We start from the raw sequence: 13,997 nt of genomic DNA on the forward strand, positions 1-13,997 counted from the left end.
AATATCTGAGACCCTGTCGCCAAGTCAAACACAAGAGGTAAAAGAGTTCTTACAAAGAAATAAGGATGTGTTTTCAGAGTTGCCAGGGCAAACCATGGTGATTAACCATGATATTATGACAGAACCTGGGGTAAAAGTAAACTTGAAACCCTATAGGGTGCCTGAAGCTCGCAGGCAGGCGATCTCAGATGAAGTTAAAAAGATGTTAGAGCTTGGGGTAATAGAAGAATCATGCAGTGATGGTCTAACCCCATTGTCTTAATTCCTAAGCCAGATGGCAGTCTCCGTTTTTGTAATGATTTCAGAAAATTAAATGAAGTCTCTAAATTTGACGCATACCCCATGCCCAGAGTAGATGAGCTGATTGAGAGGTTTGGCCCAGCAAGGTACATAACCATCCTTGACCTTACAAAGGATTACTGGCAAGTTCCCTTAACTGACAGGGCCAAAGAGAAAACTGCTTTTTCTACCCCTGAAGGGTTATTCCAGTATAAAGTACTGCCTTTCAAAGCTACATTTCAAAGGCTGATGGACCTTGTTCTTAAGCCCCATCAGAAATATGCCTCAGCCTATACTGATGACGTGGTCATCTTCAGCACGGATTGGCAAAGTCACTTACCCAGAGTCCAGGCTGTTCTGGATTCAATCAGAGTGGCTGTTTTAACAGCCAACCCAAAAAAATGTGCCCGTTACCTGGGATATGTAATTGGAAGAGGGGTAATTAAACAAAATTGAGGCTATACAAAACTGGCCCCAGCCACTGTCAAAAAAACAAATAAGAGCTTTATTAGGAATGGTGGGCTACTACAGGAGATTTGTGCCCAATTTTGCCAGGATCGCAGCCCCACTAACAGAGTTAACTAGAGGTAGAAAATCTGCCATGGTTACATGGAAACCAGAAGCAGAGACAGCATTCCAAAATCTAAAAACTGTTCTCTGTAAGTGCCCAGTTTTGATTACCCCGATTTCAACTGTGAATTCATAGTTCAAACAGATGCCTCAGATGTGGGAATAGGCGCTGTTTTGTTCCAGGTGATCAGGGGTGAAGAACACCCAGTGGATTTCAGCTATTTAAGTAACCATGAGTAGCTTTTTGCAAGATTTTCACCTTGCCTCATGGTAACTGTGGAGTGTGGCTATACTATGCACACATTAAACGGAGAGTATATACGTCTAAACAGTTTGCACGGCATGAATATATATTCTTAAAACTGAATATGTGACCTCAAATGTCTTGTTGGCAGTACAGGTATAGGATCCCTTATCCGGAAACCCGATATCCAGAAAGCTCCGAATTACGGAATGGCTGTCTCCCATAGACTCCATTTTATCCAAATAATGCAAATTTTTAAAAATGATTTCCTTTTTCTCTGTAATAATAAAACAGTAGCTTGTACTTGATCCCAACTAAGATATGATTAATCCTTATTGGAAGCAAAACCAGCCAATTGGGTTTATTTAATGTTTAAATGAATTTCTAGTAGACTTAAGGCATGAAGACCCAAATTACGGAAAGATCCGTTATCCGGAAAACCCCAGGTCCTGAGCATTCTGGATAACAGGTCCCACACCTGTACTATAATAACTGGCAGCAATTGTTTTTAGAACAAATGATTGTCGTGTTTATGCGAAAATGAAATAAATTCCTTCAAAATAACATTTGTACAGTAGTAACTGTTTACACAGTGAACCACATCGCCTTGTGAACGCTTTAAGGAAAAACATGAAAACATATCTAAAGTTCAAATTGCAAGAAAAAAAAAAACTATTTATATCTTTCCCGGCAGAGCATCAGCAAAAATATTCCCAGTAGAAACTTTGCTGACTCAGATTTCTGTATCCTGTTCTTAGGGACAGCAAGAAAATAACTGCATGAGCAAAATGTAAATGCAAAGTTTTGCAATTACTAAAGTGAAATTAATATGACGTAACATAGATAAATTATGGATCATGCATGTGGTTCTTTATCTAAAGTTCAGGTTAGATACAGATAAAACTTTACGCTGTGCATCTTGGGCAATGTGATCAATTTAAGAGGGGTGTTTATCTCATTACTGTCTGTTGTATATCTTAAAATTATAATCTGATCATTTTAAAGGGGATGTGCATCCACATATTTTTAAGCAATATAATAATATTTAATATAGTGATATATATTAAATGATTTTCAATGTTTTAAAGTAGTTTCTGTCTGTCCTTAATTATTGCTTGCTTAGTTTGCCAGACTTCATAAACAGTTCTATCAGAAATCAGCACTTCTTCAGCCAATATTCCAATTCCCACAATGCTTCTGTTATTATTACTGTTCCTATTAATCGCAGAACATGCAAAGCATTATGAAACTTGAAGTCTTGGCTGGAGGAGAGTTGACTACTGTTACAATTTAACTAAGATTGATTACAAATCTCTTCTTCATAGTACTATATGTACCATTGTAATCTAGATATAAGCTAGAGAATAATACAACGACAAACAGTCATAGACCTTCTATCACTTATCTCAATAAGACATAAGTTTATTAATTCCATCTGTCTGTTCACATATATCCTTTCTTCGCTGCATCTAGGATTTTGCATTGGACTCTTCAGACTACAGTTTTGTTCTTTTATGGTGAAAGGTTATAATGCTAGTGTATATGGCAGCCCCTTCGGTCTCTAGGTTCAAGTGTCATACAACACAGCAATTATGCACCTGAAGTGGCACAAGGAAACATTTACTAACAAAATAAGTAATCTAATGGATAGACTGTAAGGTAGTAAAGCGTTTTGATAAATTAATATTCTGTAACAACCTGTTGTGAGTTGGACTGTAAGCTTAATCTGGGTAGGCCCATCTTTACCTTTTGTACTTTTTGTATGTAAATCTGTGTGTTCAATGTATACCAATATGCATAATATGTGCTGTTAATGATAATAATAATACCAATATGCATAACTTATATACAGTTTCTGTTTTATTTAGCAAAGTATATTACTCAACAAATAAAATGAGCATTTTTTAAATACCTGGGACAAGATTATCATTATGGATCCAGGATGGTAGCTTTGGCGTCATGGTGTTAGGTGCTGGGAAAATTCCACCTAAGAAGAAAATTTGCATTTTTAGCAAACCTCTGTATTTCAGAATCCAAGCATTATTATGTGTTAATGTCATGTTCAGATATAAATGTACAGCTGTCAAATATGCAAAACTATGCAATACCTGTTGGCTTGGTATGTAGCACAGGAGGAGGGTGCATTTTTGCATCTCTTGAAAAAAAATCTAAGTTTCCTTTAATAGCTTCCAATGCATCGTCTTTGCTTTTTTCACCAGTCTGGGGAACATTAAAAAATACAAAAAACAAAACATCAGTAGTCGTACGAAGAGTATATCACATCATACTGTACAGGAATGGGGTCTGTTATCTGTAATGTTTGGGACCTGGGATATTCCAGATAAGGGATGCTTCTGTTTAAAGCTACTAAAACATATTGAAGAATAAATAAACTATAATAGCATTGTTTGTGCTAGCTTAGTTACCCTCAAGTACACAGTAGTGTCTTAAAATTATACAGAAGAACAAATCAGAACAGAATTAGCAAATGATTTTGAACAGGACACTATGATTTATTACACTTTTCTGGATAATGGGTTTCTAGATTAAAAAAATCCATACTTCTTTATTAAAGACTACATGTACAAATCTTTAAGACATATTAGCAACACAATATAGTTTTCAATAATGCAATCTGGGTAGCTAGCCCATTATGAGAAATCACATTATGACTATTTTAAAATACATTTGGATAATGAACTGTACTTCAAATAGCATGGCAAATGTACAAGCTTTCATTTAAGAGACCAGTTGGTCTTAATAAGTAAACAGAAACCAGAGGAGATAAAACAGGGGATGGGGTTTAGGAATCCAAACCAGAAATTCTAGCATTACTAAAAGTTTAATGTATGGATCTAAAGACATATCAAGCAAGCTTTAAAAGGGCATTGTAATTTAAAACTTGACAATAGCACAAATTTTGACAAATTCGTTTTAAAATTAATTTTAGTATGGTGTAGACAGTGTTCTAAGACAATCTGCAACTGATTGCAACATTTTGTTTTCTTAATTTGTTTTCCACTTCAGGCTAGAAATGTTAGCGACCCAGCAGCAGTTTGGAAGACATGGACAACATATCCAGGGCACCTTAATTAAGGGACAAAAGAGGCATCTGCTATAACTGATTTTGTGTGCCCACTATACCACTGTCTTTTTTTAAGTTTCACCAAATGTTATTTGCCAATGTCTCGCCCCACACATACATAGTAGCCTGCTGCACTCACTGAACATGATTGTACTATACAATAACTGCCAATTGTTCTGAGGGTTGGAGCAGGCCAATAGAAGTGTACAGTTCTATGCACATTTACAGAAGTTCAAATGTGCTTATGCAGAGGGAGACTGCCATGTTACACAGAGTGATAGCAAGTCAGGCCAGGCCCAGCGCCGAGGAAAAGTATTAGCCGTCTGGTCACTATTACCTGGCAGCTGCCTGAGACACAATCTGCAATTTGCATGGCACCAGTCTCTGCTCATGTTTTAAGTTACAAGCACACACAGAAAGCATAGCCTTGCATAGATAGGCCTCCTCTGCCACTCCTCCTGAACTTATGATGGGCTGTGGGCTATTCAAACCCCCCTTTCCTGTGAGAATTCACTTGTCTATTCTTATTGCAAGTCTACCATTGCCACAAGCACAGACAGCACTAACCAAAGTCAAAGAAGTCTACTTTTTCAGCCTGAAGGCAAATGGCTGAGTTATCCACTGTCATCTGCAGTCAGTTACAGTGTTTTTATTATATTGTATTATGGAGTAAAATGTAAGTCAGTATAAATGCCTAACGGTGGCATATTGTGTATTAGTGCTTGATGAGTACTAGAATTTCTATTAACAGTAACAATACTTTGCCAGAGGCTTTTGTGCTGCTTTTTGGGTTTGCATTAAAAATTGGTATTTTGACATTACTTTTGCCTTGGGAAATAAAACGTAATATTGTAAAGATCATTTACAATATATATTCTTTTTTACATTCGATTTTAAAAATGTGTAAGTGTAACTGCTGTTTAAAGGGGTTGTTCATCTTTAAATAACTTTAAGTATTATGTAGAGAGAAATATTCTGAGACAATTTTCAAATGGTTTTCATTTCTTATTATTAGTGTTTTTTGAGTTATTTTGTGAGTTCATCGTAAGGCAACTTTGGGAAAACGAAATGATCAGAGTGCCACCCTGCCGGCGATTCACATTCTAGCCGGTGGGAAGGCATTTCTGGGAGATTAGTCACCCGAAGAGGAGATTTTTCCCTGGAATGCTACGTGTGCCACCACCCTTATATTCTATAATCTTCTGGTTCTGACTCCTGAAACAGTAGCACATTGTCTCAGGATTCAGAACCAAGCAACCGAAAGGGATAAACTAACACGGTTTTCATTAGCAATTACATTTACAGATAACTTTAGAACCAGTGAAAATGTGCAATTAATGTATATTAAAAAGTTGCTTAGAACTTCATTTTTTCTTTCACTGTGCAGTTATTATTTGCAGTTTAGTAGAATAAAAAAAGTGCTTAGAAGAGCACACTTAGCAATTTTACATTAATTTGTTCTAAAAATTTGAATTTCCTTTAAAATAGTATGAGTCAATTGTATCGCGTGTGTGCATACAAAAGGAGGTTTATCTTAACATTTCCTCATATACAGGTATGGGATCCCTTATCTGGAACCCCATCAGCCAGAAAGCTCTGAATTGCGGAAAGGCCATCTCCCATAGACTCCCTTTAATCAAATAATTACATTTTTTTAAATGATTTTCTTTTTCTTGGTAATAACAAAACAGTAATTTGAACTTTATGGGTGTATTTGTTTTGTTCTATTAAGTAATTAAGGTACAGGTATTTTCTTAAATCACTTTCATTATATATAAAAGATGGAAATAATTTAATGACTTACCTTGGGCTTTACGCTACTTAGCATCCGTAATTTTTGTTTTTGTTCTTCAAACTGTCTCCTTTTTCTTTCTTCCTCAAACATTTTTTGTTGCTGTTCAAACCTCTTCCTAAGTGGGTAAAATAATTAACGGTCAAGCCCACTTTATTTACCTTTAAACAACTTTGATTGAGTTTGCTTGAACAAAGAACCAAGAAAGCAAAAAAAAATAATAATAATAATTTGGTTATTTTGGTATTGGTAATTTGGTAATTTTGGTATTATATAAACCACACAGTGTAAAACCTAAAAGGAAAGTGCTAAAAGTTGAGAGAACCATGTCCCCCTATTTCTATCTCTACAGAGATCAGGCAGCTATAATACACATATAATGCCCAATAGTGTAAATTGTTTATTTAATTATATTACTGAAAAATTTATGTCTACAAATAGCAGAAACATTTCATGAAAATGTCTTTTAGCTGTGGATGCCTTTAAAGACCTGCAAAAAATAGTTATATAACAAAAAAGGGAAAGTTGTGCTCGCCACTAAATTTTAAACCATTAGGCATGGGGTGCAATGAGACTGTGTCAAAAAATTCATACAAAGACAAGAGGTGCTATTTCATGGTAAGCCTAGCCAAACACCGACACTGAGATAATTAACCTTCATAAGATTATGGCACGTTTAACAAGTGCATGTATTCTAAAAGTTCTGTAGAGAGTCTGTGAACAGTATTTAAGGAGTCAAGGATTACTTACTGTTGCTCTTCTGCAAACTGCTTTTGCATCTCCATGGAATACTGAGGAGCTGGATGATGCATTCCTATAAAAGAAGGCTGCCCCATGAAAGATGCTGCTGTGCCCTGCATAGGTCCCATCGGCATTCGACCCTGCAAAGTGAATTATTTGCATGTTTTATGGATTTCAGCTGTCTACTGAATTATATAATTTCCGGTTCAACCCTTTAAAATTGGAAAAGTAGTATTAACTTTATGCATGGCAAATTAAGTGGTCATTGCCATTTAAAAAGGAGAACCCTTAAAACCAAATATGGAAAAATGTGGTTAACTGAAGCCATATAAGCTGATGCTTCAGGGTGATTATTAAATTCTGATGCAAATTTTCCTGGTTTTTGAGCTGCCAAGTAATATAAATCTGAACTCATTACTTATCAGCCTTCATGTAATATGTAATATATGAAAAATATTGCAATACATTAGGAGTCGCCCTCTAAGATCAGGTAAGTGACAGCAGCACAGAGCATGTGCAGTGAATCAGCGGAAAAGAAGATGGGGAGGTACTGAGACATCTTCAGAAACACAGATCTTCCCTGCCAAAGGGCTGTGGTGGTTTTGGCTGGTACAGAATATCAAAACATAATGTGCACCTTTTTTAGCCTACTTCTTTGTTAAGAATTAATTCTTCTTTAAAATATCCATCTTTATGGTACACAAAGGAAAATTTCTTTACATGCATTGATTAATACTTGGGGAAAAAAGTAATAACTTTATAGTGAGTCTTTCTATCCTTTTAAAATAACATGAATTGAACAAAGTCAATTCTCCCGGATAAAAGTAACTAAGTCAAAACATGGGCATTCACTAGGTGTGACATTATCCTCATGGTCAACAACCATTAAAAAAAAAATGAATTTAAGCAGTACAGTTCTCTCACTGGTTTCAGACAGCATTTATATATGTATAAAACATTAGTAGTTGCCAAGAGGTATAACCACAAAAATCTATTTGGGAGCATCATGGTTTGGCACATGTTCATATAGAGTGCTCCAGATTTGGCTGGTCTTAGGTTAAAATTCATAAGTGCAGTTTTTTTTTTCCAGAATTGGTTCAGTATCTTTACGATAAAGTTTTTTCAAGAACTGTTAGCCCTTTTGCAGTCACAAAGGAACTTTCCCCCCTCTGATGCAAATTTGAGATAGTGTCAGTCTTTTCCCTGATGTTAGCATTTACTTGGACACAAGATTGAACTAGATGGGCAAGTGCCTTTGTCAACCTCATTAACTATGTAACTACATAAATTCTAAACCAGGGGTGCCCAAATGGTAGATCGGGATCTACCAGTTGACCTTTAGCTGGTGAACAGTAGATCTCAAGACACTGTCCACAAACAGCTTGTCTAAATCACCTATTTCATACTTTTCATTTTATTATGTTAAGGTCACATAAGAAATAGTTGTTTGTTAAATATAGCAATATACATTTTCCCATTAATCAGTATTTAAGTAATATTTTCCTAGGAATACAATGCTAACATTGCTTTTATGGATGTAGATCATAATAGGACAACATCACTAAAAGTAGACCTTGCATTAGTAAAGTATTAGTATTAAATTAGTATTACTAAATTAGTATTAAAGTATTAGTAAAATACTCCTGTACTAAATAACACACACAATATTATAGATAGAGTACCTGCATAGTCATGGTCCCATGTGAAATCTGGGCTGGATATCGAATTCCCATCATATTCTGCATGCCTGGTGGCATCACAGATATCATTGGAAACCCTTGTGTTTGCTCTTGCATCCCACCTATACCAAAACAAGCCAGTGTTACAAAATTTAAAAAAAAAAAGACAAAAACAGTCACCAAAGATTAAATCACATGTGTATGCACAGCTCTTTCTCCCTGCTCCCCCGGTAGTTCCGCCACTGAACTGACACAAACAGTGTCAATGAATTCCAGACTATGAACCCACAATCTATTGAAAATTTTGCACATGCTTTCAGGGACAAATCACTTTACTCTACGCATTAATGAATATATCATAATACATCTATGAACATTGGCAGAGTGAATAGGAAAGTAATGTTTCAAAATAATAAAATGCCACAGACCAAGCCACACCTATGTTGCAGTGTATATGCCAAAATTTACAAAATTCAACTATCTATAGGACTTCCGGATTTCTTAAGTCCTAAATTCTGTAGGATGTCATGGCCATCATCAGTTATAAAACAACCATTCTTTAATTAAAAAATACCCTACACCTAAAAATGGATTAAGAACATCACATTCATATATAAATTAAAGCAAAAACAAAAAGATTTTTGCATTCGTGGGAGGGCTTGGACCGTGGGGTCAGCTTACTCTACAGCCGATCATGCGCTCGAACGGGTTGGGAGAGCAGGGGAGAGCTAGGCCAGGTAAGTTGCATTTGGAGCTTGGCCCCTTCAAAAAATTTTTGTGGGGGTGGGCGGCCTGGAGTTGTTATGCCACTGTTCAGAAGGGTTTTTTCCTTACTCTGGATCAACTAGAAGTTAGGCAGGTTATATAAAGACATGGATGAACTTGATGGACGTGTGTCTTTTTTCAACCTATCTTACTATGTAACTATGTAAAGCAAGCAATACAGCTTCCCACCATTTCTGAATAAGAACTTTTATCCATGATGCTTGGATTATAGCATATACAGCACTCACCTACGGCCACCACAGACCATTTTCCCTGACAATATAATCAACAAACATTTATAAAACAACAATACCGTATATACTCGTGTATAAGCCGACCCGTGTATAAGCCGAGGTACCTAATTTACCTAAGAAAACTGGAAAAATGTATTGACTCGTGTATAAGCCTAGGGGCCCCATGTCAGATTTCAAAATGTGAAAGTGTAAATGTGTAATCATGTTTTATGGCATAGAAATCTATCTAAAACGATTTAAAAGAGTCAGAACTATTAGCTGGACAATTGCCACTTGTTTTCCCTGTGACCTCCTACCTGTCATGGCTGCTCAGAAGATCAATGAGGTGCTGCACCTAGGAAAGCAGAAAAAAGGTACCGTACGCTCCTTCCGCGGCCCCAACACACCTCCCTCTCCCATAGCGCAGGACTGTCTGTGCCTCTCCCATAGCGCAGGACTGTCTGTGCCTCTCCCATAGCGCAGGACTGTCTGTGCAGGTCCCGGAGCAGATACGCTCCTTCCGCGGCCCCAACACACCTCCCTCTCCCATAGCGCAGGACTGTCTGTGTGATCGCCGCCCGGAGCAGGTCCAGGAGCTCCGGGCGGCGCGTCCTTCCCTGCCGGCGTTCGCTCTCAAAATGGCGGCGCCCATGGCCGCCACGTGGGTAGCGGCGCCGGCCGCTACCCACGTGGCGGCCATGGGCGTCGCCATTTTGAGAGCGAACGCCGGCAGGGAAGGACGCGCCGCCCGGAGCTCCTGGACCTGCTCCGGGCGGCGATCACACAGACAGTCCTGCGCTATATGACCCGGTATGACCCGCGTATATGACCCGCATATAAGACCCGCATATGACCCGCGTATAAGCCGAGGTCGAGTTTTTCAGCACATTTTGGGTGCTGAAAAACTCGGCTTATACGCGAGTATATACGGTATATTTTACAGCTCTATACAGTAAGTTGATGTATACAATGAACATAAAGTTTACATACAACCCCCCCCCATAACCTACACAACAGGTAGAGAGTGGCCTGGCTCAAAGAGCTTACAATCAATGGGAAGCCTATAAAGGCAATAAATGCTGGTGCAGAGTAAATTCCTGGTGCTCCTACTATAATTATGTTAGAATTATGTTAGATTTAGTAAAATGGTATAAAATCTGTATAAAGATTTTTGAAAAAAAGTAACTGGTACTAATCCTCCAAAGTAATGTATTTCTAGGAACTCATGCTACGGTCTATTTTGAGGAGTCCTGCCCTGCTTTATGACTAAGATTCCAGCTGTCTTTGTAAGAGTGCACTGAGATACAAATGTCACAGAATCATCTATTGAAAGACTTGATTATACAACTGTAGCTTGTAGATTAGTAATAGGCTAAATTAGTGGGCTTTGAGAAAAAAAAACCAATTACATACCTCTTTCTAAAATAGAAAGAGGAAAAGATTTGCCACATGTATCGCGGTGAACATTCCTGACCACGCCCATTTTTGTGACCACACTCCTAATTACTATGTTCATTTTACAACATTTGGCAGGTTATGAAAGTTTGAACACATTTCTGACTGCATTTTACGCTGCTAGTCAGTTTACCCAAGAGAAACTTTCTTATCTTGCTTATCTTCAGTTGTTACAAACGTATCCAAGCGCACCTGGTGGCTGTTCGGGGCTCTCTGCCAAAAGCCAATTAAGTTAGAAACTTTGTATCTTTTTCTGGCTGTTCAGTGCAGGAGATCAAAAAGAAAGTCAGGACATTTCAGTAACAATCCAGGACTGAGGGCTGACCTGTCAATATCAGGACTGTCCTGCTCAAAACGGGACAGTTGGGAGGTATGACATGCTGACATCGACTCCATATGCATTCTCTGTCCAAATTTATCAAAAGGCCAATAATCAGCCCTGTTTTGGATAAGCCTAATGCCAGACAGGGCTGCTTCTCGGCCTGCAGATATTTAATCAGTCATCACCCAGATGGTTACTCGTGGGAGGGCGAGTGTAAGTTTGGGACATGTATTTGTAGGCAACAAGATGTAGCATTTGGCTTCAAATTGCTGAAACTCATGAAGTTGTCTTTTTTGGCCATATATGTATTTCTCAGAACAAGTGTTCTACACTGAAGCATCCGCTATCAACCACACTGTTCTCCCTAATATATACACACATCAGTTGTATGGATACTTATTCATTAATTGATTAACTGGAGCAGGACAATTCACAAGCTAATGACAATTCACTAAGCTAATGATGAAAAGTACAACATCGCAGCACACATCACTCAGTAGGGTAAGGAAAATCAAAATAAGGCCACAATTCCAATGGAGTGAATTGTGAAAGAACATCTATATCATTATTCAAGCAAAATATTTTAAGATCTTTCCATAGCTAAAGTAAATAACTTTACTCAAAGCTATACAGTTTTAACCGGTAGAAATAAGAATTATGTATTTAACATGTGCAGATATGTGCCCATGTGTCACTTTTTTAATTAAATACATAAAATATAATCATACCGATCTCAAATGGCAAATTATACTTTGATGACAATAGAATAATAGATACAGCATAAGGAAGACATCACTGTAGTTAGTACTGCACTTTATATTTCCAGTTATATCACTACAATAACAATAATGCATTAGATATACACAATTACAATTTAAATCATTTGTACTATAAAGATACTTATAAGGGATGTAAACCCAAAAACAGTATTTTAATAAATAATGCAACTCTAAGCAACTTTCCTGTACAAATTGATTTAAATATGTCTGCTGTTATAAAAAGTTATGTGTAAATGTAATTTCTACTGAAGAAGTGTTGGGCTGTCCCTTTCTGACTTCCTAGTTATGACTTTGGAAGCCATACAGTTAGGGTTGCCACCTTTTCTGGAAAAAAATACCGGCCTTCCTATATATTTATCTTTCTCCCTATTTATAACATTGTGATCAGCCATCATTTTTACCGGCCAGGTGGCAACCCTACATACAATAGAAGTTAGTTCTTCAGTTCTCTTTGCATACTTTTTCACAACCGGTTATCAGCTGGCTTCTGCTATACTAAAGCTCCCCATAGACGCGACGATTCCTCTTGCCGAACGACCGATTTTAGGGAAGCCCGACCAATCCTTCAAAATTATTGTGTGGTTAGTGGTATTCAAACGATCGTACATCTTACGATTTTTCGGCCGACATCTGTCAGGAAATTGATCGGCCAGGTCAAAAAATCTTTGTCGATCCCAGTGCAATCTATCTATGTTTGCAGGGCCAAGCAGGCAGCTCCCCTTTGTTTTCCTGGCAAATTGGTCTTTTTAGTTGATGGTAATTTCGTACGATCATACGATCGTTCTGAGAAGATCGTGGTCTCACGATCAGGATCTGATCTTATAAAAATCTCAACATCTATGGCCAGCTTTAGGGTTGCCATCTGGCCGATATTTTACTGGCCTGGCCGATATTTTACTGGCCTGGCCGGTAAAAATGATGGCTGGTCCCAATGTTATTAATAGGGAAAAAAGATAAATATATAGGAAGGCCGGTATTTTTTTTCCAGAAAAGGTGGCAACCCTAGCTATACTGTTTCAAAAGGCAGAACCCCTAGTGTAAAGAATAGAAAGGGACAAGCAAATACTATATTCAATAGCAATTACATGTACAAACAACTGTAAACCACTGAAATTGTAATTTATGCAGATGCTTAGAACTACAACCATTTTTTTTAAATTGTTTCCTGAGGCCTTGCTAGCTTGTAACAACGAACTTTATTGACACACACAGACAATATCACAAACATTAGTGATTGCAGTACTGGCTACAACAATACATGGTAGGACATGTTAAGCCCTTTATATATGTAAACATGAATTAGGTACCTTTTTATTTTAGGCTTAATATCCCTGTCATTCTAGAAAGCAAAGCAACAGCACAACATTCAGTGTATACACAAAGGGCTCATAAAACTGAGGTGCAGCCAATTATAACTCCTGCCTTAACCACTAGTAATTCAATTGCACGGCGTGCGCTTATGCTCACTAAACCCAGATTTAGATCCATTTGAACAAATTACAAGATTCTGTCAATTACCTCCGCAGCAGTTCTGCAGCCTTTGTGGGATTTCCTGTGAATTCGTGTTCAGTCCCTTAAAGAGCTCATTGAGCTTCTCATATTGCTCAGATGACATGTCTGACACAGAATTGTTTGTACTCGGAATCACTTCCGGTTTAGTTTACGCTGCCCTGTTTTAGTTGCCCTTGGCGCCTGACCTTCTACAAAATTAAAAAGGAAGTTTCATCGTTGTCTTCATTTGGGTCATTTTCTTATTTGAATTATGATGAAAAATAATTTAAACAAAACAAATCACATGCGCCGAAAAAGCATACATTTAAGCATAAAGTGTCTTGAGGTGTCATAAATTATTTACATAGGTCCCACTCCCTTCAGAAAAGGGGAAGGGATTGTAGTTTCGGGAGCCTGCTATGGATATTCGCAGCGGAGCAGTCAGGGACCAAAACTACAATTCCTTTCATGCCACCGTTTCTTAGTTGACCTGAGTGCGCCTGATCCGAAATGGCAATGTATTTTCGCCAACACTAAAAATCTCATTTGCAGTAAACATGTC

At 37.7% G+C, this 13,997-nt stretch overlaps 1 protein-coding gene across 5 annotated transcripts in view; it reads right to left on the bottom strand.

Annotated features, from left to right (window-relative positions):
• synrg.L (synergin, gamma L homeolog) overlaps window positions 1–13,656 on the bottom strand; it is a 53,549-nt gene extending 39,893 nt beyond the window's left edge. For all 5 annotated transcript variants that reach the window (XR_001934393.2, XR_001934392.2, XM_041581961.1 and 2 more), the window contains exons 1-6: window positions 13,463–13,656; window positions 8,394–8,512; window positions 6,721–6,851; window positions 5,983–6,088; window positions 3,202–3,313; window positions 3,006–3,080 (exon numbers count right to left, since the gene is read on the bottom strand). Coding sequence is in view for 3 of the 5 variants with exons in the window: in XM_041581961.1 (XP_041437895.1) it covers window positions 3,006–3,080; window positions 3,202–3,313; window positions 5,983–6,088; window positions 6,721–6,851; window positions 8,394–8,512; window positions 13,463–13,559 (640 nt within the window). In the remaining 2 variants the exon portion in view is untranslated. The remainder of the gene's footprint in view (window positions 1–3,005; window positions 3,081–3,201; window positions 3,314–5,982; window positions 6,089–6,720; window positions 6,852–8,393; window positions 8,513–13,462) is intronic.
• Between the last annotated feature and the right edge of the window lie 341 nt (window positions 13,657–13,997).

This window comes from Xenopus laevis, chromosome 2L (assembly GCF_017654675.1).
Source record: "Xenopus laevis strain J_2021 chromosome 2L, Xenopus_laevis_v10.1, whole genome shotgun sequence".
Taxonomy (NCBI): domain Eukaryota; kingdom Metazoa; phylum Chordata; class Amphibia; order Anura; family Pipidae; genus Xenopus; species Xenopus laevis.